This window comes from Synchiropus splendidus, chromosome 1 (assembly GCF_027744825.2).
Source record: "Synchiropus splendidus isolate RoL2022-P1 chromosome 1, RoL_Sspl_1.0, whole genome shotgun sequence".
Taxonomy (NCBI): domain Eukaryota; kingdom Metazoa; phylum Chordata; class Actinopteri; order Syngnathiformes; family Callionymidae; genus Synchiropus; species Synchiropus splendidus.
This window is the reverse complement of record NC_071334.1, coordinates 59,899,650-59,923,665: the sequence shown is the minus strand read 5'-3', so window position 1 is coordinate 59,923,665 and position 24,016 is coordinate 59,899,650. Positions and strand designations below refer to the sequence as shown.

The following is a 24,016-nucleotide window of genomic DNA, read 5'->3' as shown; positions in this document are numbered from 1 at the left end:
TGAATGCATCTTCATATCTGACCGACACTGTTTCCAGGACGACCAAACTCCTCTCCACTGTGCAGCTCGAATGGGCCACAAGGAGCTTGTGAAGCTGCTTCTTGAGCACAAGGCGAACACAGACTCTTCTACAACCGCTGGTCATACACCCTTACACATCGCAGCACGAGAAGGTCATGTGCACACTATAAGAATCTTGTTGGATGCTGGAGCCCAGCAAAGCAAAATGACCAAGGTTTGTTAGCATCACGTGATAGTCTGTCTCCTTATATGTCTATGTGAACACTTATGACTTTATTTTGCTGCATCTGAGTAGAAAGGTTTCACCCCTCTGCATGTGGCATCAAAATATGGAAAAGTGGATGTCGCTGAGCTCCTTTTGGAGAGAGGCGCCAACCCGAATGCTGCAGGCAAGGTGAGAATGGACCGTTGTAGTTCAGCATTGGGCAAAAGGCAGAATGTTGCATCGAAATCATGTGTGTTTCATCTGTACATGTTCGTTTGTGCCTTCCATGTTTTTATCTGTGGGTTTATATATGTGTACATTGTTTAACAGAACGGTCTGGCACCCCTTCATGTGGCGGTCCATCACAACAACCTGGATGTTGTTAGACTGCTGGTCAACAAAGGAGGATCTGCACACTGCACTGCCCGAGTAAGATGCTCACATACATGTGTGCACCTGAGTGCTTACTTGAGTGTGTGTGAAGCTTAAGCCCATTTACCCTCCGCTGTCATTAGATTCAGAACCGGCAGTTGCTTGACCAGCAAGTTTACTGATGTAACTGTCTTTGTTTTTAAATTGAAGAATGGCTACACTCCCCTGCACATTGCAGCAAAGCAGAACCAGATCGAGGTGGCCAGCTGTCTGCTGCAGAATGGAGCGACACCCAACTCTGAATCCCTACAAGGTATCACACCTCTACATCTTGCCTCTCAGGAGGGACGGCCCGACATGGTGGCTCTGCTCATCTCCAAACAGGCCAATGTCAATCTTGGTAACAAAGTATGTATTTCTCTTGAGGAAACCCTCTTTAGTCACCTAAGTTTGACCGTAAAATGAAAAACTGCCACTTTTTTCTGACTCAGAACGGATTAACGCCTCTGCATCTTGTGGCTCAGGAGGGTCATGTGGGTATCGCAGACACATTAGTCAAACAAGGCGCGTCTGTATATGCTGCTTCAAGGGTAAGATTAGCTGATTTCGAAAGCAGAAAAAGTGATTCTGACTCAGTTTGTGTTGAATGGATATTAACAAGCCAGCTGTTGTCTTCTTCACCTCAGATGGGCTACACACCCCTCCATGTTGCCTGTCACTATGGCAACATCAAGATGGTGAAGTTTCTTCTGCAGCAGCAGGCACACGTGAATAGCAAGACAAGGGTATGACAACTGCATGAGGAGTTACAGACCTCCTGTGGATAATTCTACTGCCACTGACTAGTGTTTGTTTTTGCTCCTTATCGGTTACTTTCTTCTACATCAGATGGGATACACACCTCTGCACCAGGCAGCGCAGCAGGGTCACACTGATATTGTCACGCTGTTGCTCAAACACGGTGCACAGCCCAATGAGATTACATCGGTGAGTCTCTATGAATGCCATCATTTAATGCAGAAATATTTTTCAGGATAATTTAACTTTTAGCTATATTTGGTCATTTTCGATTTATTTTCTGTAATAGTTGCCCATCCTTGAATTGACAGCATGATGATCAATATTCTTTTTAGACCTTCCATGTCCATATGCATTTGTGGTTTACTAAGATCGCTCAGTGTTTGACAGAAAGCAAGTGAATGTCAATGATCTGATCCATTGAAAGCATTGATCTGACGAATGTTATACCGCATGCTGCACAGAATGGAACGTCTCCCTTGGGCATTGCAAAGCGACTAGGTTACATCTCTGTCATTGATGTTCTCAAGCTGGTGACTGAGGAGTCCGTCTCTGCGGTGAGCGAAAACATCTTACCTATTTGACTGCCTCAAATGTGTTATTATTCCCTCAGATGGATTGAGGTGTTGTTATCACTTGGACTTTTCTTTTCAGATTACGACAGAGAAGCATCGAATGAGTTTTCCTGAAACAGTGGATGAGATTTTGGATGTCTCTGAGGATGAAGGTAGGCGTGATATCCAAGCCTTGAAATATCCACTGTCAGTTAGTCATTTTCTGTTTTCCAGGACTTGTGCGTAAGTCTGGCATAAATTGCTATTCAAGTCTATTGTTTATAACACACCTTTTTATTTGTTTTATAGGGGTTGCCCAGCTAACCTTAGGTAGGATTGTGTCTGTATCTTTACTCCGTCTAGTCTGTTAATTAGTGGCCTTCATCCCAGTTGTCTCATATCTGTGCTTCACTAATTGTCTTCCTAATCAATTCTTCTGTTTGCGGCTCCAGCTCTGTCTGCTCTCTGTTTGCAGTCTTCTTTTCTCTTCTAGTTTGAACACCTGGGTTTATTTGACAGCAAAAGTCAGTTTTCATCCTCATGTTTCACGTCATTTTCTTTGGCCAGCTTTCATTGTACATTGTATATTATGAAGTGGAGAGTGTCCTCTTGTTTAGGTGGCCTGCTTGGATTATCATGAAGCTGTGTTGAAAGTTGCCTCTCGAATTCGTTCGCTTTCCGACTCAACAGAAATGAATTCTGGAAAAAAAAACACAGTTTAGATGTTATCTTACATGTTTTGTTTTTGTTTATCGGTTTGGGTTTTTTTTACCTCTTTTCTACATTAAGTCTCAAGGCTTTCTGGCCTAATAACTATCCTTCCATGCTTGTCTGTTGACTTGATGCAGACTTCCTAATATCCACTGTAGAAACAAAGGCATGTCAGTCATAGAAGAAAGCTAAAAGCAGCAAGAGAATGCTGAATGAGAAGATAACCACATACAGGACTAAAATACAACACAAAGCACATGCTGAAAGATACTGTAACTTGCAAAAAGTTGGGATGAAGGTGGGTTGTTAGTTGTTTACATGGTGCAAGTTTAAACATTATCTGGTTTATAACTCGAGTCATCATGTTGATAGTGGGCATGTCACAATCCCAATTAAACTTTCAAGAAGAATTAAAAGGTTTGCTTTGACTACATTTTATAATGACATTTTACAGTAAGATGTTCCTAATGTTTGTTTTTGGTTGTCTTTGACAGAACTAAAACTATTAGGAATTTCTAATGGAAAGTTAATTCTTTCTAATAAACACAAGGTTACTTACACATAACATGATACGTTTCATTAAAAAGATTTGAGTAGCCAACATATGTTACCAAAAAAAAAATAGATACTTATTCGTATTAGCTGCATATAAGCACATCATTAATCATTATAAAGTACTAATTTTAATGCATGACTATATATTATGCTATTTCTATCTGTCCATCCATCTACCTGGTGCTATTTCAGTTATAATTTCAAAACTCTTCCTCAACAATGTAGTATTCTTTCCTTCACAGAACCTATCATTACCACATGTGAATCATCTTCTGTGGGCATGCTCACTTTAAATATGAAAAGCTCTCACCAGGTGCCTTTGTGTCCGTGCAGTGTCCAAGCTGTGTTGATGTCCACTGTCTTATCGATTTTGTGATTTGACTTCTTTGCTCTCCATTAACTCTGGTCGCTGTAGATGTTGTTGGTTTGACTCCATTGCTTTGACTGAACTATATATGACTGCTTTGTGGCCACGTTGGTTTGTGATGATAAATGGATGTTGGGCATTGATTGCTTCCACCTTAAAAAATGACAGCCATGGCTCATAAATTACTTTAATGGTTAAAAGACAGGTGGGAAATCTCTAGTTGAAGAAATGACATCAGCATCTGGATTACAAATTCCTATTCTCAAAAGTCTTGGTTTTGAATTCATGCCCATGCTACTCTGCCCGACCTCTGTCTCACCTCCAGGTGATGAATTGTTGGGGATGGATGGAGCGCGTTATTTGAAGCTTGACGACTTTAAAGACCAGGATGATGACTTCCTCTCGCCAAAGAAGACTCTCAGAGACTTTGAAGGTGGAATGGGTACTACGTAAGTATTGGTCATGTAGCGAGTCATCCATCGTTCGGCCAATGTCTGTCCGCAAATTGATTTGACTGATTTATGTTTTCTGTCACTCTTTCTTGCCCATTTTTTCTCTTTGAACCCAAGCAAGAGTTTCTCTATTCACAATGCACTTGTCTTGTAAAGACAGAACTGAATGATAAGTCATTAAAAAAAAAAGAATCGCTCACAGACAGACCAGTAATTGTATGTTGGTGGTATGCGCTTGAGAATGACAGAGGACTACTGACATGTGGCTGTGCTGGAGAGGGTAGATGTGCTTCTCATTTCTGATCTTCTGGATGCTTCCTCCACAGGCCATATTCTCCTGCCATTCCCAGAATTCCTTGTGTGTCTCCAGAGACAGTGCTGCTTGATCAGGTATTGTTAGGATAAGATGATGCCAATGTTTAGTTTTTGAACCACATTGTCACAGTTTGTAAGTTTTGTTCTTTTATTTTGTGGTAATGTTGGGTATGCATTGCTCAGTGTTTCATACTTTTACCGTACTGTACTGTACAACTTGTACTGTACAACTGTAGGTTGTTTTCTCTCTCTACACCACTTACATCTTTATTTCCTTTCTTAATTGTGTTCATGTCCTCATGTCCTCAGCACACACCTGTCCCCCTGCCAAAGGAATATGATGAAGATTCTCTGATCCCCAGTAGTCCAGCTACTGAAACTTCAGACAATGTCAGCCCAGTGGCCAGTCCTATTCACACCGGGTGAGGGGAAAAATGGCGATTTAGTTTAGTTAATGTGTTTTCATTTGTCCTGCCACAATTAAATATGGAAGCTGTCTATATTTTTCCACAGAATTTCTCTGTGTATTTCATTCCCTTCTCGACCCGCAGCTTTCTGGTAAGCTTCATGGTAGACGCTCGAGGGGGCTCTATGCGAGGCAGCAGACACCATGGCCTGCGAGTGATCATCCCTCCAAGGACCTGTGCTGCACCTACACGCATCACCTGTCGTCTGGTCAAGCCCCAGAAACTGACCACGCCTCCTCCTCTAGTAGAGGGGGAGGGGCTCGCTAGTCGCATCATCTCACTTGGACCTTCAAGTATGCAGTTTTTGGGGTAAGGCAAATTATGTTTTCATCGTAAAATATAACAGTCTGTCTTTTGACTCAAACTAACATATTTCCGAGCTTAGACAAGTGGAGACATATCTCAGCTGACTACGGTCTGCAGATAAATCTTATAACGTATGTTCCCTTTGCAGACCAGTCATAGTGGAGATCCCTCACTTTGCGTCATTGGGCCGAGGGGACCGGGAGCTGGTCGTCCTCCGCAGCGAAAATGGTTCTGTCTGGAAGGAGCATCGGAATCGCTACGGGGACGAAGTGCTTGAAACTATTCTGAATGGGATGGATGAAGGTCAGTGGGGTGAAAATGTTATCAACACTAATATATTTGAAGAGAAAAGGACAATTTGGATTCTTTAACCTGAACCTGCAACACATTATCTCATGTTTGTGTTCAAGATCTGGAAAGCCAAGATGAATTAGAGAAGAAGCGAATCCGGCGCATCATATCCACAGACTTCCCCTTGTACTTTGCTGTGGTGTCACGTATTCAGCAGGAGAGCGATCTAATTGGTCCTGAAGGGGGCCGCCTGACCAGTAAGCTGGTCCCCCATGTTGAGGCCATCTTTCCAGAAACAGCTGTAACTAAAAGAGTGAGGCTTGGGCTGCAGGTAAGAAGGATGCAGTTTGAGCGGGTATTGCTTGTGAAAAGGCAGATTGTTGTGCTGCAGTGATTCACTGCATATACGTGTGATTGTTATCAGGCATGCCTCTGAAGCCATATTGTGCAGATGTTTGAGTAATGTACAGATGATTCTCAGTCTGGGAATAATGTCCTCGTGCCAAAGTGCTTTCTGTGGCTGCTCTGTTTGCTATGTATCCTACTTTGCTAAGATTTCATGAGCTTTATTTTAACTCCAGTGTGTTTGCACCTTCAATGCCTACAACAACCACCCCTAAATTAGCGATATTCACCCCTGTTATTGGTTTCCTGATCAAAAATATTCTGCTTTTTTATCACTCAACCCGACTATAGTGTTGCTGTAACTAGCAAGTTCATGTCACTTTATGACTCAGTCACAATCTTTGCAATTAAAATTACTCACTCAAATAAGGCTTTGAAAGTTTATCAATGCAAATGTTAACTGTAAAGTTTTCTCCAATTGTTTAACAAACTGTAACAACTGGTTATATACCGTTCTAGACAAGAATCTTGTCTACTTCCTCAGTTCAAAGTCTTGCACAATGCTGCTTTCCAAGCACATTTTCCCCGCCTTATTTTCCTCACATTATTGCTCTTGTTCTTGTGTGACTTCATGGTTTCAAACATCACACAACAGAATGCATTTATAAACGAACACAGTATTGATGTGGGTAAACTGCATGTTCTCTGTTTTGCCTTATGTTGCTCTGTTTTCCTTTTTATCCAGCCATCCGTCACTCCTCAGTTCCTTGATTTAACTTTTGAGCCACACTGACTGAGCTGATGTCACACATAAGTTGGTTGCATGTGTGAGTATGTTGGCGTGTTTGATGCTTCAATAAATGTACAGTGTATATATATATATATATATATATATATATATATATATATATATATATATATATATATATATATATATATATACACGAGTCATGGCTGATTTTGGCTTATATTGTTTCCTTGAAATCAACTCTACTTCCTTGTCAAATTAGTTTATCTTTTTGGAACATGACCAACAGCTTGGCCCAGCTCTTTTTTCTTTTTTTTTTTTTTGTTTTGTTTCAATTATTTTCTATGTTTCTCAGGCCCAGCCGATCCCAGACGAACTGCTGACTCGGCAGCTTGGCAACCAGGCAACTTTTAGCCCAGTGGTCACCATTGAACCTCGACGTCGCAAATTTCACCGTCCCATTGGCCTTCGCATTCCACTACCCCCGTCCTGGAAGGAGAGCCCACGTGATGCCGGGGAGGGAGACACGACAAGCTTGCGCCTCCTCTGCAGTGTCATTGGTAAAATTACTATTTATAGAAGCAAAAAAAACATATCTGTGCCCATCATTTTGATCATTCTGGGTTTTGCATTACATTAGGCGGGACAGCACCTGCCCAGTGGGAGGACATTACAGGAACCACAAAGCTAATGTATGCCAACAGCTGTGCCAACTTTACCACCAACGTTTCTGCAAGGTAACCTCAGCTGTTGTGAACTGTCAGCCACTCCAGAGTCGTATTATTGCATCTACTCAGAAGCATTTTGTTGTCAACAGATTCTGGCTGGCGGATTGCCCCCGAACAGCTGAAGCAGTAACATTTGCCAACTTATTGTACAGAGAATTAATGTCTGTCCCATATATGGCCAAGTTTGTTATTTTTGCCAAGATGAATGAAGCCCGCGAGGGACGATTACGCTGTTACTGTATGACTGATGATAAAATGGACAAAACACTGGAGCTGCACGAAAACTTCAGTGAGGTGGCGCGGAGTCGAGATATTGAGGTCAGCATCGAGTTATTACAATGAAAAAAATATGTTTATCTCACCATTTCCAGTGACAACATTGATGGGTTAACTCAGAGGCCTTTCAAACCAACATGGTTCTGGTTGTGGAACCGGTGCCGTACTGGATTCTCAGAACCTCGAAGCAGCCCACATTCATACAAGTTTAAGCAGAACTGAAGAGGGCGGGCGTTAAAAAATATAACTCAGGCAGAAGTAACACACAGGCAGAATGACAAGTTGCTCCGGTAGTGCGAAAACATTTGCTTTTCTGTTTTCAGCCAACAACTAAGCATGCGATCAGATCATGTGGAGACGTAGAAGACAATTGTCTTCTGTGCAGACACATAGCAAAACAGATGCATCTGTTAAGTAACAAGTGCGTGTGATGATATATTTTGCACACCTAACTGTCTTCACTTCTGGACTTCATGGAGATGGTTTTTGCCAGAGCGAATAAAACATATCTAATTTAATGTCCAGTATTTCACCACTTCCTCACTCATTTTGTAAACGGAAGATGTTTTGTGATCTTGAGCCAGTTCTATTCCCATCTGAACACTGCGGTCAATTCCAAATTACATTTCAGAATCAGTACTGGCACAGAGCTGTGCTGTTTTGTAAGGCCTCACTGACAAGAAGAGCATACTGACCATTGAGCACTGTACTTCCATTGTTTAGTCCTGGAGTGGGCAATTCAGTTTCAAAAGGGGGCTCTGTCAGGCCTAAAGACAGAAGAACAGAATAAATTATTATATTGTTTCTTTAATAATATCAAACAAGGACAACAAAAAGTGTAATTATACCAACACTATATGCTTAAAATATTAATAATTTGTATCATAATGTACGTTACTTGGTTATTTATTATTTAATTTCATATACTTCTTATGATCTAAAGATTGTCAGTATAAATCATAAATCTAAATAACTATAGGTGGTGTATATGTTGGTTTAAAAAACATGTAGCTGCAAGGTCTGAGGGCACTATTTTGCTTCATATAATAGCTTTTAATATTTAGGAATGTCTTGGTAGCTTTGCTCTGACCTCATGAGAGCCACATAAGTACAGGCAAAGGGCAGCATTTTGCCCACCTCTGGTTTAGTCTGTACGTGTATATCTGATAGCGTTTGTGTGTCTCTGTGTTACAGCTGATGGAAGGTTTGCCGCTGCACCTTGAATGTTCTGGGAACCTGGTGCCTATCAGAAAAGCTACACAGCAGCCTCGTAGCTTCAGCTTCCAGGCCTTCAGAGATAACAGACTTCCTGTTTCTGTGAAGGTCTGTAACCATGTTGCTGTGCATCTGCTTACATTTCTCTAACTGTCAATTCCTCGACACAATACTGCGGCCGATCACATATTGGTATCAAGTGTTCTCCCTTATTCTCCGTTCTTAAGTCTTAGCTATTTAGTAATGTTGCTGACAAGTCGCTTTTAGTTTAGAGTTTCAAATGTACCTTGAAAACTAGTAACACTGTAGTGTGACTTGGATCAAAATTGTCACCACGTAGCCACCTTTAATCAGTTATGAGTCAGCACTATATTTTGTGGGATGAATATGTTTGTGTGTTAAATGTTTGGCTAATGCTAAGTAGGGCTTTGGTGTATTTGCACTGTTTGAATTTAAGCTGCCTTTTGTGAGTGTGTGTCTATGTGCTTATCGATGTGATCAAACCCATCTTGCGTCTTTTATTTTTTCATATGCATTGATTTCCTGTGTTTTTGTCTGGGTCTCTCTCCATGTGTGTGTGTTAGCGTGTGTCACCGACATCAGCCACATGAACATAAAATGAATATCTTGATAAAGATATAGCCACCTCAAACAACTTACCTACCTACCTGTCCGCTCTCCTGGGTAATTGTTTGCATGACCCGTGACTCCCTCACTTTCTTTGCCTGCCTTCCAATCTTGCGGCCTTGCTTGTCTGTATGTGTCTGTCTCACTGTCTTTCTTTCTCTCTCACACGGTCACTCTGTAACTGTCTGGTCTGACAGACGTCCAGGTAAAGTGTGCAGGTAAATCTCTCCCTCTCGCCTGCCTGTGGATGCTTTCATCCCTGTTTCCCCTGCTTCTCGTCCCATGTTACTGCATCAAGTGCATCTGACAACAGAGGCTAACAGCAATTTTACTCTTCCTTCCTCCTACCATTCTTTTCTCCTTCCTTTCTTTCCTTTATCTTTCCTCTTCCACTGTTTCTCATCGCTCTTCAAACCATTAGGTCAGAGATAGCAACAAAGAGGCCACTGGGTTTTTGTCCTTCCTCCGAAAGTGCACCAAGTATGAAGATGCGCAACATGTGCTGTGCAACCTGAACATTACAATGCCACCATGTGTCAAGGTAAACAAACTGAAGGATGTTGACGTTTGGGTGATTATTGGAGAAGATGCCCAATGGGCTTCAGATCTATTATGGACTCATGTCATGTGAAAATGAGACCTCTTCCTTCACTTATTCTCAATTGAAGCCTGTTGATTCCTGGTTTTGTAATCCTGGAATATGGCCGTGCCTTCGAGGTAGAAAAGAAAGCATTGATGGAATAGCCTGCTCATGCAATGTACTCTGGTAATCACTTGACCTCATTCTTTTGAACACACTGAACTCAGCCACGATCAACAGCTCCAAATAGCTGAATCCAGGTGTCGACATTTTTTCAAATCCAAAAACTTTTGGATTTGATTTGATCCAAAGGTTGACAAAAGTACACAGTGAAGGCTATGATGGTTAGGTAGGTTGAGGGCTCTTGATCATGCCAGTTTTTTAAGGAGTTGTTTTCTATCACCTAAGTAACCTCTGCTGTACTTCTAGTATCGGATGAATATGAAAATATCTTATGTGCTATATTTTTTGTTGCTTTTTTTCAAGGTGGCTGGAAGTGAGGAGCGCAGACGGACTCTCACTCCTCTGGCTCTGAGGGAGCGCTACAGTGCCCTGAATGAACCTGGCGTTGGTGAGTCCCACACTGCCTGGCTAGCAGCTCTCTCCTGAATTACAGATGCCGGAGAGGAGCACTGAATGTTGCTCTGAATGCACTTACCAAAGACGCTCGCTTTCAACTCTCCCCCTCCCACCCTCTTCTGTCTTCACGTGCACGCATGACCCAAAGCCTTGGATGCAATGCACTGCTCAAAATAAAGTCCTGGAGTTGTCGGCAGTGGAGTTTTTAAGGGAAATATTGAATGTGTACCAAAGAAGTGCAGCTGTCCCCTGTATGCCCCTTAAATGAGCATTTGGGATTTCAAGTGTCCTGGTAGCTATTTCAACTAGACAAGTGGTTTGCATGGCGCTGACATCTCCACTGCGATTTCCAATGGCATGGCAGCAGACACCTTTACTATTGGCACTGTTGCTTAGCACTGGGAATGGGCAGGATCTCGCAGTGGAGCTAGACAGATCAGTTTTGACCTTTCTGATTTTTGCCTCCAATTATTGTGCGTTTTTATCAGCAAGGCCTTTTCTGTCTATCAAGTCTGAAGCGCTGCCAGAATGCACTATAGTAGGACTGCCATGAGTACTGAATGCTACAGTGGTTGGACTGACCGAGGACCTGTGAATGAATGATCAAATCCAAACCCCTGTAGATTGTGTTGATTTGATTACCTTTGGAGTGTTTCCTTCAACAGACTCTTTTGTGCAAGGTAAGTGTCACTATTCAAAGTTTTGAAAGTTTTGGGACGAGCAAGATGGAAACCAAAATCAAGGCATCACAATGTGAATTTTTTTAAATCTGTATTTTGGCTACTGTTGTTAACAAATGATGACAACGAATGATGGCATGGCAAAGTTCTCACCAAAGAAATACACTATTGAGAAAGTTTATTTGCACTGCAGTTCATCTTCACACAATTTTTATCTTTTCCAGCCACGGTAAACGCGATGGAAAGAACGGAGCTGAAGATCAACCTGATCTCAGAACAGCTTGGTTTAAGCTGGGCAGGTAAAAATACTTTTTTTTCAACCTTCCAAACGTTCTTATTTAACTTAAGGACTCTCCCTCTGTCAGAGTTGGCACGGGAGCTGCAGTTTGGTGTTGATGACATCAACAAAATCAGAGTTGAGAATCCAAATTCGCTGCTGGAACAAAGCTCGGCCTTGCTGAACCTGTGGGCCGGCAGAGAAGGAAAACGAGCCAAGAGTATGTAAAGTATAAGTGAGTTCACACGTTCACACGTGAAACATGATCTGTCGTCTTTTGTCATCCAGTGGAGAGTCTGTATATTGCACTGAAGAACATTGATCGCGGAGACATCGTGAGCTCGCTTGAAAGTTCTGCGCCACACGCTGCATCCAGTTCTCTGGAGGAGGGAGCCTGCAGACTCAGCGACCGTGACTCCACCCTACTCTCACCGAGTGTCATTAATGGTAAGGCACACAAGCAAGAATGTTCACCCGTCCAAAAGAGACCATTTTATAAAGTCTGTTTCACCATTTTTTTTTAAATCTAGTGGACTCCAGAATTTAACAAACTTAGTGGTCAGATATTAAAGAAGTAATAGTCAACAAAAATCATGTCTTCATTGAAGTGTGGGTAACAGCCATCTTGCCTTGTCCTTGTTGCTCCACAAGAGGTCACGGACACGAGGCTATCCCGCCTTGTGCACAAGCCTCAAGTTATTAGACCCCCGTTTTTCAGAAGGGGTAAGTTGAAGGGGTCTCGGGCTGCATGGCGGGCTGCTGCTCATGTACTTGTGATGATAATGAAAAGAGCGACGGTGGTAAATCTGAAATGATGTTTGATAGATCGATGTGCTGACTGTTGGCAGCATGCACTAGCCACACCAATGTGCATTCTTCACTACAACTATCTCTTAAATTCAGTTTTTATCAGCTCACATTTTGAGCCCTCAACTGGTGGTTCTTATTTTCCTCAAGTTAAGACTTTTTTGAGGTCAATCTTGTCATTTGTAGCTGAATTTTGAGTACAAATGTTTGAGATTATGCATTATTCCAACTGTGGCTGTGTGCACACGAACGTGTGTGTGTACACATGCATGTGTGTGTATGTCTGGGATGAATACACCGGACCAATGTGGCGCTGGTACACGGGCTTAGTGTGCTCTGGGCCTTCATTTCTTGTTTCTCTTTCTCTCTCTGTCTCCCTGAGGACAAGGCAAAATTCATGTGTGAAATGAAATTCTGTCTTCTGCTCAGGACTGTTTTCTCTCTCTCTGTATTTCTAATTCTATAACATGTCATATCTGCTGCCAAGCCACCCTGCTCCTCCTCCTCCTTTTCCCCTCTCCTGCTCTTCTTCCTCACAGCTCTACCTGTCTGACCTCTGACCTCATATGAACCTCTGGGCCTCCTCCTCCTCTCTTGTCATCACCCCTGCCTCCTCCCTCGTTTGGTCGAGCGGGGACCCTCTCCTCCTCTCTCAGTCCAGCTCTGTGTGTTGTTTTACAGTTTGTGCATGTGCATGCTGCATGCTTTGCTGTTATGGTCTGTATGTGTAGGTTACCTTCCGTGTCACAGATCAGGGCCTTTTTTAACAGCTTGTGCGTATAAACGAAGTTAATAGTACTAGGTTTTGCTGTTAACTTTATCAATACTTTGTGTCCATTGGAAAACTTATCCACAGTCACTTGACCTTTTGTAAAACAAGCCATCCAGTGGTTCAGTGGAAGACTGAAGACATCTATCCCTCGATAATATTAAGTAGTAACAAAAGAATAGACTGTTGATAATGATGACGAATCAAGGCCCTGCACTGTTTTGGTTAGCAGCCAAAGTGCACCGCGAAACCGTCTATATGAGCAGAATCTGACATCAGAAGTGTAAATGAAGCTCACTAGTAGTTCAGTTAGCGGCTCGGATGTGAAGAATTATATGGAAGCAAGTTCTGCTGTTGTACAGATGTTCACGTGCATGGCATGCTTTGAATATTTACACAGTGTGAAGAAATATTTCCTTTGTCTTTCTTTACGTTTTGGTGCTAAATCTAAATGAGAAAGAATTGTTTCTTTTATTTAATTGTAAATTCATGGGAGACTTTGCAGCTCAATGCTTTGCTGTAACACTTGGTCGTGTGGCATATTATGTTCTCAGACCATGTCGGACTTCATTCATGGGCAAAGTGAAGTGAATATTTTACAATCTATAGACTTATGTGTCAACGGATATTTTGGAAATCTTTTGCCCAGGTTTGATACTGGACTCTGAACATTAGCTGCCAGCTCTGACGATGACAATTGTATCTGTGCTTGAGTTGTTTGTGACCCCTGACTATTGTATCGACACCTGTTATCCAAACCTCTGTGTTTTCGTTTTCTAGTACAAACTACATAGTTGTGTGTGTGTGTGTGTGAGCGAGTGTGTGTTTGTTTGTACAGTTCTAACCAAAATATTTGTCGTGCAGTGTAACAAGTGTGTTTTTGCTGTGAAGTTAATCGCCGCATCACTACATCTTGTGACATCCGTCTTTGTGTGTTAGTAATGGTGGGAAAGGCTAATCCAGATTCATCTAACCCATTCATCATTGTTCACCTCATTCTGACATCCCCTGTCATCATTCTGGCCCTGTACCATCCCAGAAACATACACACCCTCTTGCCTTTAACCCCAAAATCTATTTGAACTCTGTAACATTTCTACAAGAGCAACTTTAAATGACTTAATTTACATGGAGCTGATTCAGAGTATAATAAGTGTACAATAAGTGTAACACATAAGCAAGGGTTTCTTTTACCTTACCTTTTTTTCTTTGCTGTGTGAAATTATTGGAGTCAAGTGAGAAAGAGCCTTTCTTAGTTTTGAGCATAGAGTTCTGCATTGCTCTGCTCTTCACTGGCCAATTGTTTCCAATTTTTGTTATTGAAAAATCAGTGATCTAAATACCAAGTGGTTTTGTCAAATATATATAAACTAATGTCACCTCAGAATGTGCAGTATGAACATTAGAAAATAGAGAAGAAGAAGTGAACAAATATGTTAAAGGAAAGCAAGTAAATTTAGTTGAAAAAATATATATAATATCTATAATATTGCATACAGTCCCTGACAAATGTCTTGTTACTTATCCATTTTGTAGAAACAACTGCTTATAACTTGCCTTTTAATAATTTTTATTGGATTATTATTCCATTGATTTTAGAAATGGTTCATTTGAAAGCTAAAACCCTCGCACATTAGATGGAAATATCCCATTATAAATTTGTTTCACTGTAGAAATATTGATCATTTAATGAACACAAAAAGGTTGGGATGGAATTTAGACATTTTTTGTGGGAGAAAAAAAATTACAAAGGTATTTGCGGGGAACTTAAAGTCAACTTGTACCCAAGTGAAAAATCTTTCGTCAGGGAATTATAGAGTACTAAAACAATAAACAAATGTCTAACATATCTAACAAAACAAATATCTCAACCAGCTAGGTTTACCAGGACACTGTGTTTGGTTGGGTTAAAAATAGCAATGGGCTAAAAAAAGCTAAGCTTTATAGACCATTGTCCACAATTTCTGGGTCATACAAGAGCCCATCACTAGTTATTAGTCAACAATATTAGATTGTAGTGTTTATGTCAGGTTGGTTGTAATGCTGGAGGCGAAATCATTCAGCTGCATGAAGACTCTAGCCACAGTATGGTGTCTATTCTGTTCAGTTCCTGTCTCAGCTACTGTGAGACGCAAGTCTGTAAATTAATTTAAAAAATGCTCCCGGAGCACATACGTAGATCAAGTATTTGGTAAACAGCTCTATTGTAATGCAAGACATCTTTCCTTGAACAACCAGCCGGACCCACCAGAGTAACGTGAAGCAAAAAATAATAATAAATAAATAGACATAATTCATGGCTTCTAATAAACTTGTCTGTTTAAGTTTGCTACATTCTTTCTGAATCATAACAAAGCCTTGGGAGGGGAAAAATCACTGTTGAAGTGCTGGATATGTGGCTTGCACCCATTAAAAAAATCTGTACTGTTCCAATCAGTGTTTGCTGCTGTTGCTGTTGGCCCAAATACTGACAGCACTGGCCACTTTGGTACAGATAAATAAGTTCCAGCATCTTTTTCAACAAACTTCAACAGCCTGTCCATATATATCTGTTTATTTCCTTTGGTACATCACTGTAGCTGTTTCCCTTCACTCCAGCCAGAATCTTCTAGCTGTGCCTTTTTAGCTGGTCCACCTGTTCTTACTGGTAGTGTCGCACTTGGCTAGCCAGCAACTATGATGGTTGAAGCATTAGGTTAAAGCCCCACAGCAGCGTGTGAGACAGCTAGAGGCCTACATGAGAGGGAGGTGCCTGGGACACCCAGGTAGATTTTTTTTGTAATATTGTTATTCAGGTTATCCTGATTTTAGTGATCCCATCCACTAACCGACACCAAACACAGGCCAATAGCTGAGTTATTGTTGGAACTTGCTGAGCATATTTACCGAATCTACAACATTCATATGAGGCCGCTCCAGTTTGTTAATCTGAAGGTGACTGAAAGTTTGAGAATGTCACTGATAAACAGACCTCATGTGGTCAAGATGGATTTACTGATTCATCAGATGATATGACAGGGGTCCATGTTATTGTGAACTGATGAATCCTGCATTCTACTCAGATTCCTCTCGATCATTCATTCATTCATTTACTACTTGTTCTCGCGCTTAAGTCAATGATTCCATGCTTCATTTAGATTCCTTGACTGATGAGGAAGTCTTAGGGGCGACAGGGAGCGTCAGCAGTGGCAGGAATTCTAGGATGAACAGGTTTGGATTTGGAAGTCTGGAAAGTGACAAGGATGGACAGGATGAGGAACTGTGGAGGAGAAGTGAGAGGAGGAATTGACTAACCAAATGTAGCCAACTGTGTTGCTGGCAAGAGTCTGATGTCGTCTGGGAGAAGCCGTTTGGTCCCTGTGAGAGTTATAAAAAGAAGCTTTAAAATCCAATAATAGGATTTTTGACATTCTTATTATTAGTATTTCTCAGTATAGCTAGCATGCACGCATTTAATTTAAATAGATCATCGAAATAAAAAGACTTAATTAAAATGTAAATATTCCTAACAAATGAAATATCTGCCCACTGTGTGTATGCGTGTTATGACCTTCAAATTCATGCTATGCAGACACGGAACTGCATGACGGTGCAGAATGCAGGAGCAACAGTAACTTACACTCTCTATGAATGAATTTGTAAGATGCTGCTGTTTGCCACCATAGAATGTGATTGGGGGTTGCAACGATATTCACCTGCTCAATTGAAAAATGTTTTTTTGTCTTGTTATTAGGAGAAAAAGATGAAATGTGGGCTGAGCTCATGAGTTCTGGGTCAGAGGTCGCCGCTGGCTATGTGATATCGTGCCAACCCCTTTAATAAAAGCATTACCGTTTTGCTCTGTCCAGTCACCTGCGTGGTTGCAAACACTCAACACCTCACACACACACACACACACACCCACACACACACAAAAGAAGTATGCACCTGTGTAGCCTCACCCCTCCCACTCCACTCAGAATTGCTATGTCCCAATTGCAATTGATACATGAACATACACTTATAAATGTTGCATTTAGACCTTTGAAATTTGCAGAATTGTGAAACCATTTATTAAGTGGCAACTGTTTCTGATTTTAATTTATATGCGCATTTTATCTGTGATTATTGGGACAGAGCTGAGCGCCACTGTTTCCTTAGCTAAGTAGGGAAACGGTTGTGCCACCACCTCCCCATCCTCTCTGGCCATGCTTGCGTGGTGTTAGTCTTTCTCTTGTCTTCCCCTTGTTTTCCCCTCCAGGTTATGGTCTGGTGCAGGAAGAGCTTATCTCCCCGGCCTCCATGCAGTACAGCTTGCCCTCCCCATTAGGCGTGGAGCCCTACTGGCAGGAGGTCTCCAGCCTTGAATGTGCTCCCATCGCCACTACGGAAGAAGACACATTACTGGAAATGTCTGATGTTCAGGTGTGGCCAGCAGGGGTCAGCCCCTCACTGGTGACCGTGGAGGACTCATCGCTGGACGGGAGCAGCCGTGCGGACGACTCAGAGGGCGCCACGCTCTCCCTTCCTTGCAGTTTGGGACGGCCGAGCAGCGGCGCCAGTGGGGCAAGTGGCTCCATCATGGAGTTGGAAGAAGAGGAGGAGGAGGAGGATGGAGAAGTTGAGGAAGAGGAGGCGCCACAGGAGCCAGCAAGTTTACTGGCAGAGAGGGACAGGATAAGGGCGAGTGGCGCCGTTCCCAAGGCCAACCTGAATGGTCAGCTGGGAGGTCAGAGGTCAGACGGAAGGAGAGCGGAGGCCCTCGTGACGTCAGGAGGAGCAAAAGCAGGGCTAGGTTCAGTCGAAGGGATTTCTGTTGTTGCAGGCCAGCAGGTGTACACCCAGGGCTGTGAGCTCGCCGGACTCAGTCAGGGATCAGAACACAACGGAGACAACCGGTATGACACCCGCGCTGTCGGGACACTGTTGTGATATCGCTGCATTGGCTTGATCATGACTCGACTGTTTTGCTGCAGGTTGGTTGGAGGTGGTGCTTTTCAACCCTACTTACCTGACATGGATTCGGTTCATGGCTGGGTGGGCTCCGTGTCGTCCGCACAGGACTGCAGCGTACCCGGCTTGCGTGTGGCCCAGGAGGCTCTGCTGACTCCGGTGTGTGACATGGGCTACTCTCATGTGCTGCGTGGTCGATTCCTGCAGGGCAATCAGAGCTTTGACAAGGGCTTGAGCTTCTCTCACCAGGAGGCAGGCCTACGTGCTTGGCAACAGAAGCAGAGGCAGGCCCAGGTCAGGTTGCTAAGTCGTCGCCTCCTGCACCTGAAGGGAGGAGCGTCTCGTGCATAATGCCAAATAATCATCAAAGTGTCTAGTTTGATGATTTCTACAAGAGTTAAACCTTAAAATGTGTGTGTCTGGAACAACACACATGGGTGCCTAGTATGACGGTCTCATTTATGAAATTGCATACAGAAAATATTCACTTGACAAAGATTGCTCAGCCATTTTACCAGATAATTGTTTGTATAGTGTATAGTAAAACAGCTCATCTTTTTGCTCCGTGTAATATCACACCCATGAGTGGTTAAATACTACAATTCCTATTTGATGAATGCATCTAGCAGAGCAATGTTGTCTCAAGTGAACAGCCGAGGTTTCTGTATTAGCATTACAAAGTTTTATTTGTGGTTTGAGGTCTGATGGTGCATGTGTGAAGCACACACACACACACACACACACACAGTCTGTCTGCATTTCTCTACTGTCCTCACATACTGACCAAGAATTGTACTCATTTCTCAAGTTCTTTTCACTGGCGCTGCTTAAGGTCGAGACATTTTTCAGTTGCAAGTTGTTTCAGTCACGTGTAGTTTGGATTCTGACTTTTGTGTTATAAATGAGACCCACCTCCGTTTTTCTTTACCTGCTTCAATTCTTAGCTGCTGAAGAACAGCTCTACCCGAATATCTCATGGTTACGTTATACTGTCTTCCACAGAGAGATCAGAAAGAGGAGTTCACTTCGGAGACGCCGTTTGCTGATGAGCGCGGCAGTATGCTCGCAAGAAAGGTATGTTTTATTAATGTCTGTTGAGTTAAAATAAGTGAAGTAAAATAGGAGACAGATTTCTGTGGCAACAGCGCCCTCTCTTGGATGTCAGGCTCGTGTTAGGAACGCCTTTATTTTTAATTTATTTTACCGATTTAGTTTAGATGTTAAAGGCCTCAACATAATTAGAGTTTGGTCAAAAATGTTTATTGACATTGCATGGCTTTGACGTTGCGCTCACATTGCAATCCATATCTAGTGAAGATACTAAGTTAAAACATTAAATTATTGAGCGTGAAGGGGGACTGGCAGTACTTCATGGATGCACTTAAGAAAAGAACAGAATTCAGTCAATGATTCAAACACATATTTCCCGGCCTTGACGCTCCAAACCAGGCAAGTGACTAGGTGTCACGTGGGCTGCACCTATTTGTGTACATACAGTTTTGATGGCCAAATAAAACAAAACCAGATCATAGAAAACTGTTTGGTACCTGAAAAGTTGGTTTACGGCTGGCGTAGTTCCATCTCGTAACTTGTGACAGCAGCATTTTCAGAATATCAGCGTGTTGTTTACTTCATAGCATCCTCCTACTCCAGTTCCGCATTGAACTTGAATGCCAGCAAGACGGTTTTATAGAAACCTCCAAGGTTCTGAGTATACAGAAATGCACTGGTAACAGAGCCGTATTGATGGGAAAGGCCTGCAGTGACTTTTCTTCTCTCCATTTTCTACACATTTTTTGGCCCTCAGTTACATCATGCAATTTCGGTTCGTTTTTTTTTGTTGCGTTCTACTTGTTATAGTTGCAAGCACGTTGTTAACATGTACATTCATTTCAAATAAGAAAAAAAGAACAAGTTATCACATTGTGTTAAATCCACACAGTTTTATCAGTTGAAACAAGAGTTTCACATTAGAATCAAATCAGTCACAACCAGAAACTACATGAATCCGGTGTTTATGAGCTGCAAAGTGGAGTATGTGGGTAACACCCATAACCTGTGAAAAACAGTTTTTGTGTGTGCCTCTTATCTGAGTTAAAAAAGAAACAAGTGGTCATCTTCCTGAGTTGACATTAAAGTGTTTCTTCACAGATCTTAGTGTCTTTGATGTCCTTTTGGGTTCTATATAGAGGCTTCACCGAGTGATGTCTCCTTCCCCCTACCCCCCTCCTTGCTCCAGGTAAGGGTGGAAGCAAGAAGGTCAGCTCAGTCAGTGCAGCGCAGCAGTCCACGGCGGGTTAAACATTGAAACTCACTTAACTACTCAGTCCACTAAGGTACGGGACACACCGCAAGCACTTGTGCATCCCAGTGCTTGGGCCAAAGCTATTTGACCAAACCACTGTTAGAGCGTCCAACTCTAACATGCTGCCGCAGTCTTCCCGCCTTTCCATTTGAGTGTCACTCATGTGTCTCATGTGTGTTCATGTTTTTTTTTTGTTTTTTTTTTTCAGGACAGGAAGGTCACTGCCAAACCATCATCCACAAAAACACAACCGGACCGCCGAAGAAAATAAACGCAAGAGGCAGTGAAAGACTTTGAAACAAAACCACAAAATGAAAAACATAAAAATCATCCTCAATGAGTGACATACACACACAAGAAAAGAGACAGAAAAAAAAGTTCAACTTGTAGTTTTATATCATTTGTAAAGTCTCACTTAAACTAAGGCATGATGATATTTCTTTTTTACAAAAAGGCAAAACTTTAAATGTATAAATGATGCAGAAAAAAAAGCGACAAAAAGTGCTTCCTGTGAACCTTAATCGCATGATGACTGCTGGTGCATGCCCTTTGACCTTTTAAACTGTCATTATCTACAAACTGAAGGGGTACAAGGTACAGGGCAGGCCCATGCTTGGCTCCCACACTGTTTTAAGGAACCACTTTCTCCCATGTGTCCAGTCCGGCAGCCAAAAAGCGTCCTGTCGCAGCTGAACTGAAAGGACTGATGCTTCCCCCACTGGACCCCAGTTATTCTCAATGTGATATATGCACTCTATGCTACGTGGACATGTGTGTCACTGTGTGTATGTGCGAGTACGCGTGCGCCTACTCTTCTTTACCGCATGTGTTTCAGCTTCTGGCTTGGCCTGAGCTGTGCCCAGTGATAGACAGGTGAACCTGCGAGGTCACGGCTGGCTCGCCGCCTGAATGAGAATGCCGCCCTGCTTGTGAGCGTCCTGTCTGCGTGTTTTGATGTCTCTTCCTGTGGATAACGCTCGCTTCTCACCTATGTTTCTTTGGAGCCGGCTTGGATTTGAAGGCAGGTTTCATCATGGATCCGTTCGTCTTTGCCACCACTCTTAAGTTATTTTGGAGGAGGCTTGTCCATGAGACAAAGAGAATGTTTAGGTGGAAAAGGTTTCATCCGACATCTTTCTCGACTTGTGTTCCTACCAGTAGCAAGTTGATATGCATTCATATTGGACTTCTTTTTGTCAAACTTTGTATCTGTTTGCAACAACTGTAGCGCCTCAGTGGTTGAGGATTAAGAGGTGAACGATATGGCTGAGCTGAGTGAGGACAGGCAGCACATCACCGCTGCCTTGCTGGCATTGACACCCACTATTTGTGAACTGTGAATACATACGAGTGAAAGCACACACACACAAATGTCATTACAACTGCTGTGGGTTGTTTTGGAACGTGCCGCAGCAATAAAGGAGAACAGCAGAAAAGCAACAACAACCGTTTGAGAAAAAGTTTGCCGTCCTTGCCTTTTTTTTTTTTTTTTTGATGGCTTCTTTTAACCTTGAATGAGTCAGCGGACGTGCTAGTGCCAGATCGGATGAGTCAGCAGTGGCAGTGTGGGACTGCAGCAGATTGTAAAGTAGCAAGATTCTAGCCACAAACAGGAAAGAGTTGTTGTTGCTAAATATGTCGTCTTTTATCCTCTGAAAAATCCTAATTCTTTTCAAGTATTATGCAGAAACCCAATAGCATTGCCACCAGTAGGAGGGGCTGCCACAGTAGCACGTCATCAAAAATATGAATCCCATAAGTACTGTAAATGCTACTGTAGCTACTCTGTGTGAGAAATCAGGTCACGCTTATCTTTCCCATGGCCAGTCCATGCACATGAACGCCTCATTGGATATAGCACACGTGGATCACATATCACCTTGTATCAGATACTTCACTCAGGTTTTTCGTTCTGCTCAGTCCAGCCACAGTCTTGACCTCCGACTGTTGAGTATGGGATGCGGAACATTGGGGCAGCATCTGAAGGAAAGGTCTTGGTGTGTGACAGACTTTGATGGACTTCTGCATCTGAGTAGCCGAACCGTTGTTTTTTAGTTCAAGTGGCACATTATGGTTGATATCCTGGTGAGAAGGAATCTGCTGGTGAGTGAGAAAGTGAGGAGAAGCGTTTCTGGAGAGTAGACTGTTCAGGGCAGCGGAGGGGGAGAGTTGAGTGTAGCCTGAAAATATTGTTTCTTTTTGCATGAACTGCACAAGTCCTCTGACAGAACTCTTATAAATCGATTGTGTCAATCATGGCATTAACATGTCCTACAATGTTCCAAGGTCCGACCGTGGAACCCGCCACATGGTGAAAACAAAATACTAATGTTGAACTTGATGATGACTGTAGCCTGCTAATATGAGTGTGGTTGTTTAAGGTTTGCATTTTTCTGTGACCTGTCAACACTGAGCTGTTTTGTCAAGATAATCAAGTCAGACTCCACTCGATCCTTCTCTAGTTGTTATTGTTATTTCTGAATGTTTAACACTTGCACAAGCTTTTTTTTTCCACATGATGGTGCAGTCAGTTCACCCACAGCTGCAAGAATGTGAGTATTGAAGGCTTAAAAGCCGCACAGATGTAGTGTTGTTTTGTTTGAAATTTGGTTGTGGTACGGCAAGTTGGTCATTATATTCATGATGGTTTTGCGTCAGGTGAGTAAAAGAGAGAGTGGGACACAGATCTGCGTTCACTTGAATTTGGCTTAAAAAAAAAAAAAAAATTAAAAAACAGATGATTTTACCGGGCATGTGGCTTGAAAGGTCGTGTTGGCCTTCGGCGATGTATCTTGAAGATTGTTGTAAAATGTATTGAGAAGAATAGAACAGAAAATCACCTATACTCCTTTAGTATGGATACATGACAATGTAAACGCAATATCATGTTAAAATAAGGAATGCAACTGCACTCATGCACAAAAATATGTTTTTATGAAAATATGTGTACAAATATATAACAAAAAAAATCTATTTAATTAGAATGCTATGCACCCTTATAGAGTTGTTATGGATGTTCTTTCAGCATTATCTAGACTAGGCCTGCGCCCACGTCGTGGGAAATGTCGGGGCTTTGTAGCGATGACCACTTGGTTTCTTTTCTTTTGTATCGTCCTGGAGGAAGGAGCATCAACCGTGAACATGTAAACAAGCCTTTCAATCATTGGTACATGAAGACATGTATAGACCATCTTACCCTGTACACCAGCTCAAACCATTTACAAGATTAATAAACAAAGATGTGACATACGTGCACTGTCTGATTTCTTCTATGGGTTTTATGCTCTCATTGGTCCACCATATGCTTCCACTGCTGCTGCCCTTGTGGGGTGTTCCTTACGTAAGTGGCCTTTTCGACCGGCTGTAGATGAAGCTTCTAGTGACTAAACATTTTTATTACAACTCTTAAGACCAGTCTGTTCACTTTTTGTCGATTTAATTGGTGCGGTCAGCTCCTCTTTGGTTGGCTATGCTGTTCATCTTGTTTGAATTTGGTTTTGATGCAAAGAAAAAATGACTGTAATTGATCATTTAATTTTCACAACACAGATCACCATCAAATGCAGATGAATAAGTCAATGAATCATTTTAAAATTTGTTTGGGCGTAGGCGAGTGTTTTAGTTCATATGGGAGCCCATACAATTCCTGCCGAGTTAAACAAATGTATTTATTTATTTTAAATCACCGGGAAAGACGACTTGTGTTCTTCGTCAAGAAAACTTTCTTTGATGTT

General features: G+C 42.2%; 1 protein-coding gene across 2 annotated transcripts in view; it reads left to right on the top strand.

The window, feature by feature from the left end:
* Nucleotides 1-23,527, top strand: part of ank1b (ankyrin 1, erythrocytic b) — a 54,727-nt gene extending 31,200 nt beyond the window's left edge. The window contains exons 16-46 of one of the 2 annotated variants that reach the window (XM_053854755.1): nucleotides 38-235; nucleotides 317-415; nucleotides 557-655; nucleotides 809-1,006; nucleotides 1,090-1,188; nucleotides 1,285-1,383; nucleotides 1,487-1,585; nucleotides 1,861-1,953; nucleotides 2,051-2,123; nucleotides 2,260-2,280; nucleotides 3,909-4,032; nucleotides 4,362-4,425; nucleotides 4,660-4,772; nucleotides 4,902-5,126; nucleotides 5,272-5,426; nucleotides 5,534-5,745; nucleotides 6,863-7,067; nucleotides 7,148-7,244; nucleotides 7,325-7,553; nucleotides 8,706-8,834; nucleotides 9,775-9,894; nucleotides 10,420-10,504; nucleotides 11,417-11,491; nucleotides 11,558-11,689; nucleotides 11,758-11,916; nucleotides 12,121-12,192; nucleotides 17,286-17,922; nucleotides 18,001-18,136; nucleotides 18,980-19,051; nucleotides 20,217-20,313; nucleotides 20,491-23,527. In XM_053854755.1, coding sequence (XP_053710730.1) covers nucleotides 38-235; nucleotides 317-415; nucleotides 557-655; nucleotides 809-1,006; nucleotides 1,090-1,188; nucleotides 1,285-1,383; nucleotides 1,487-1,585; nucleotides 1,861-1,953; nucleotides 2,051-2,123; nucleotides 2,260-2,280; nucleotides 3,909-4,032; nucleotides 4,362-4,425; nucleotides 4,660-4,772; nucleotides 4,902-5,126; nucleotides 5,272-5,426; nucleotides 5,534-5,745; nucleotides 6,863-7,067; nucleotides 7,148-7,244; nucleotides 7,325-7,553; nucleotides 8,706-8,834; nucleotides 9,775-9,894; nucleotides 10,420-10,504; nucleotides 11,417-11,491; nucleotides 11,558-11,689; nucleotides 11,758-11,916; nucleotides 12,121-12,192; nucleotides 17,286-17,922; nucleotides 18,001-18,136; nucleotides 18,980-19,051; nucleotides 20,217-20,285 — 4,188 coding nt within the window. In that variant the 3' untranslated portion in view covers nucleotides 20,286-20,313; nucleotides 20,491-23,527. The remainder of the gene's footprint in view (nucleotides 1-37; nucleotides 236-316; nucleotides 416-556; nucleotides 656-808; nucleotides 1,007-1,089; nucleotides 1,189-1,284; nucleotides 1,384-1,486; nucleotides 1,586-1,860; nucleotides 1,954-2,050; nucleotides 2,124-2,259; nucleotides 2,281-3,908; nucleotides 4,033-4,361; nucleotides 4,426-4,659; nucleotides 4,773-4,901; nucleotides 5,127-5,271; nucleotides 5,427-5,533; nucleotides 5,746-6,862; nucleotides 7,068-7,147; nucleotides 7,245-7,324; nucleotides 7,554-8,705; nucleotides 8,835-9,774; nucleotides 9,895-10,419; nucleotides 10,505-11,416; nucleotides 11,492-11,557; nucleotides 11,690-11,757; nucleotides 11,917-12,120; nucleotides 12,193-17,285; nucleotides 17,923-18,000; nucleotides 18,137-18,979; nucleotides 19,052-20,216; nucleotides 20,314-20,490) is intronic. The other variant, XM_053854756.1, reaches the window with a different exon arrangement.
* Nucleotides 23,528-24,016: the final 489 nt, after the last annotated feature.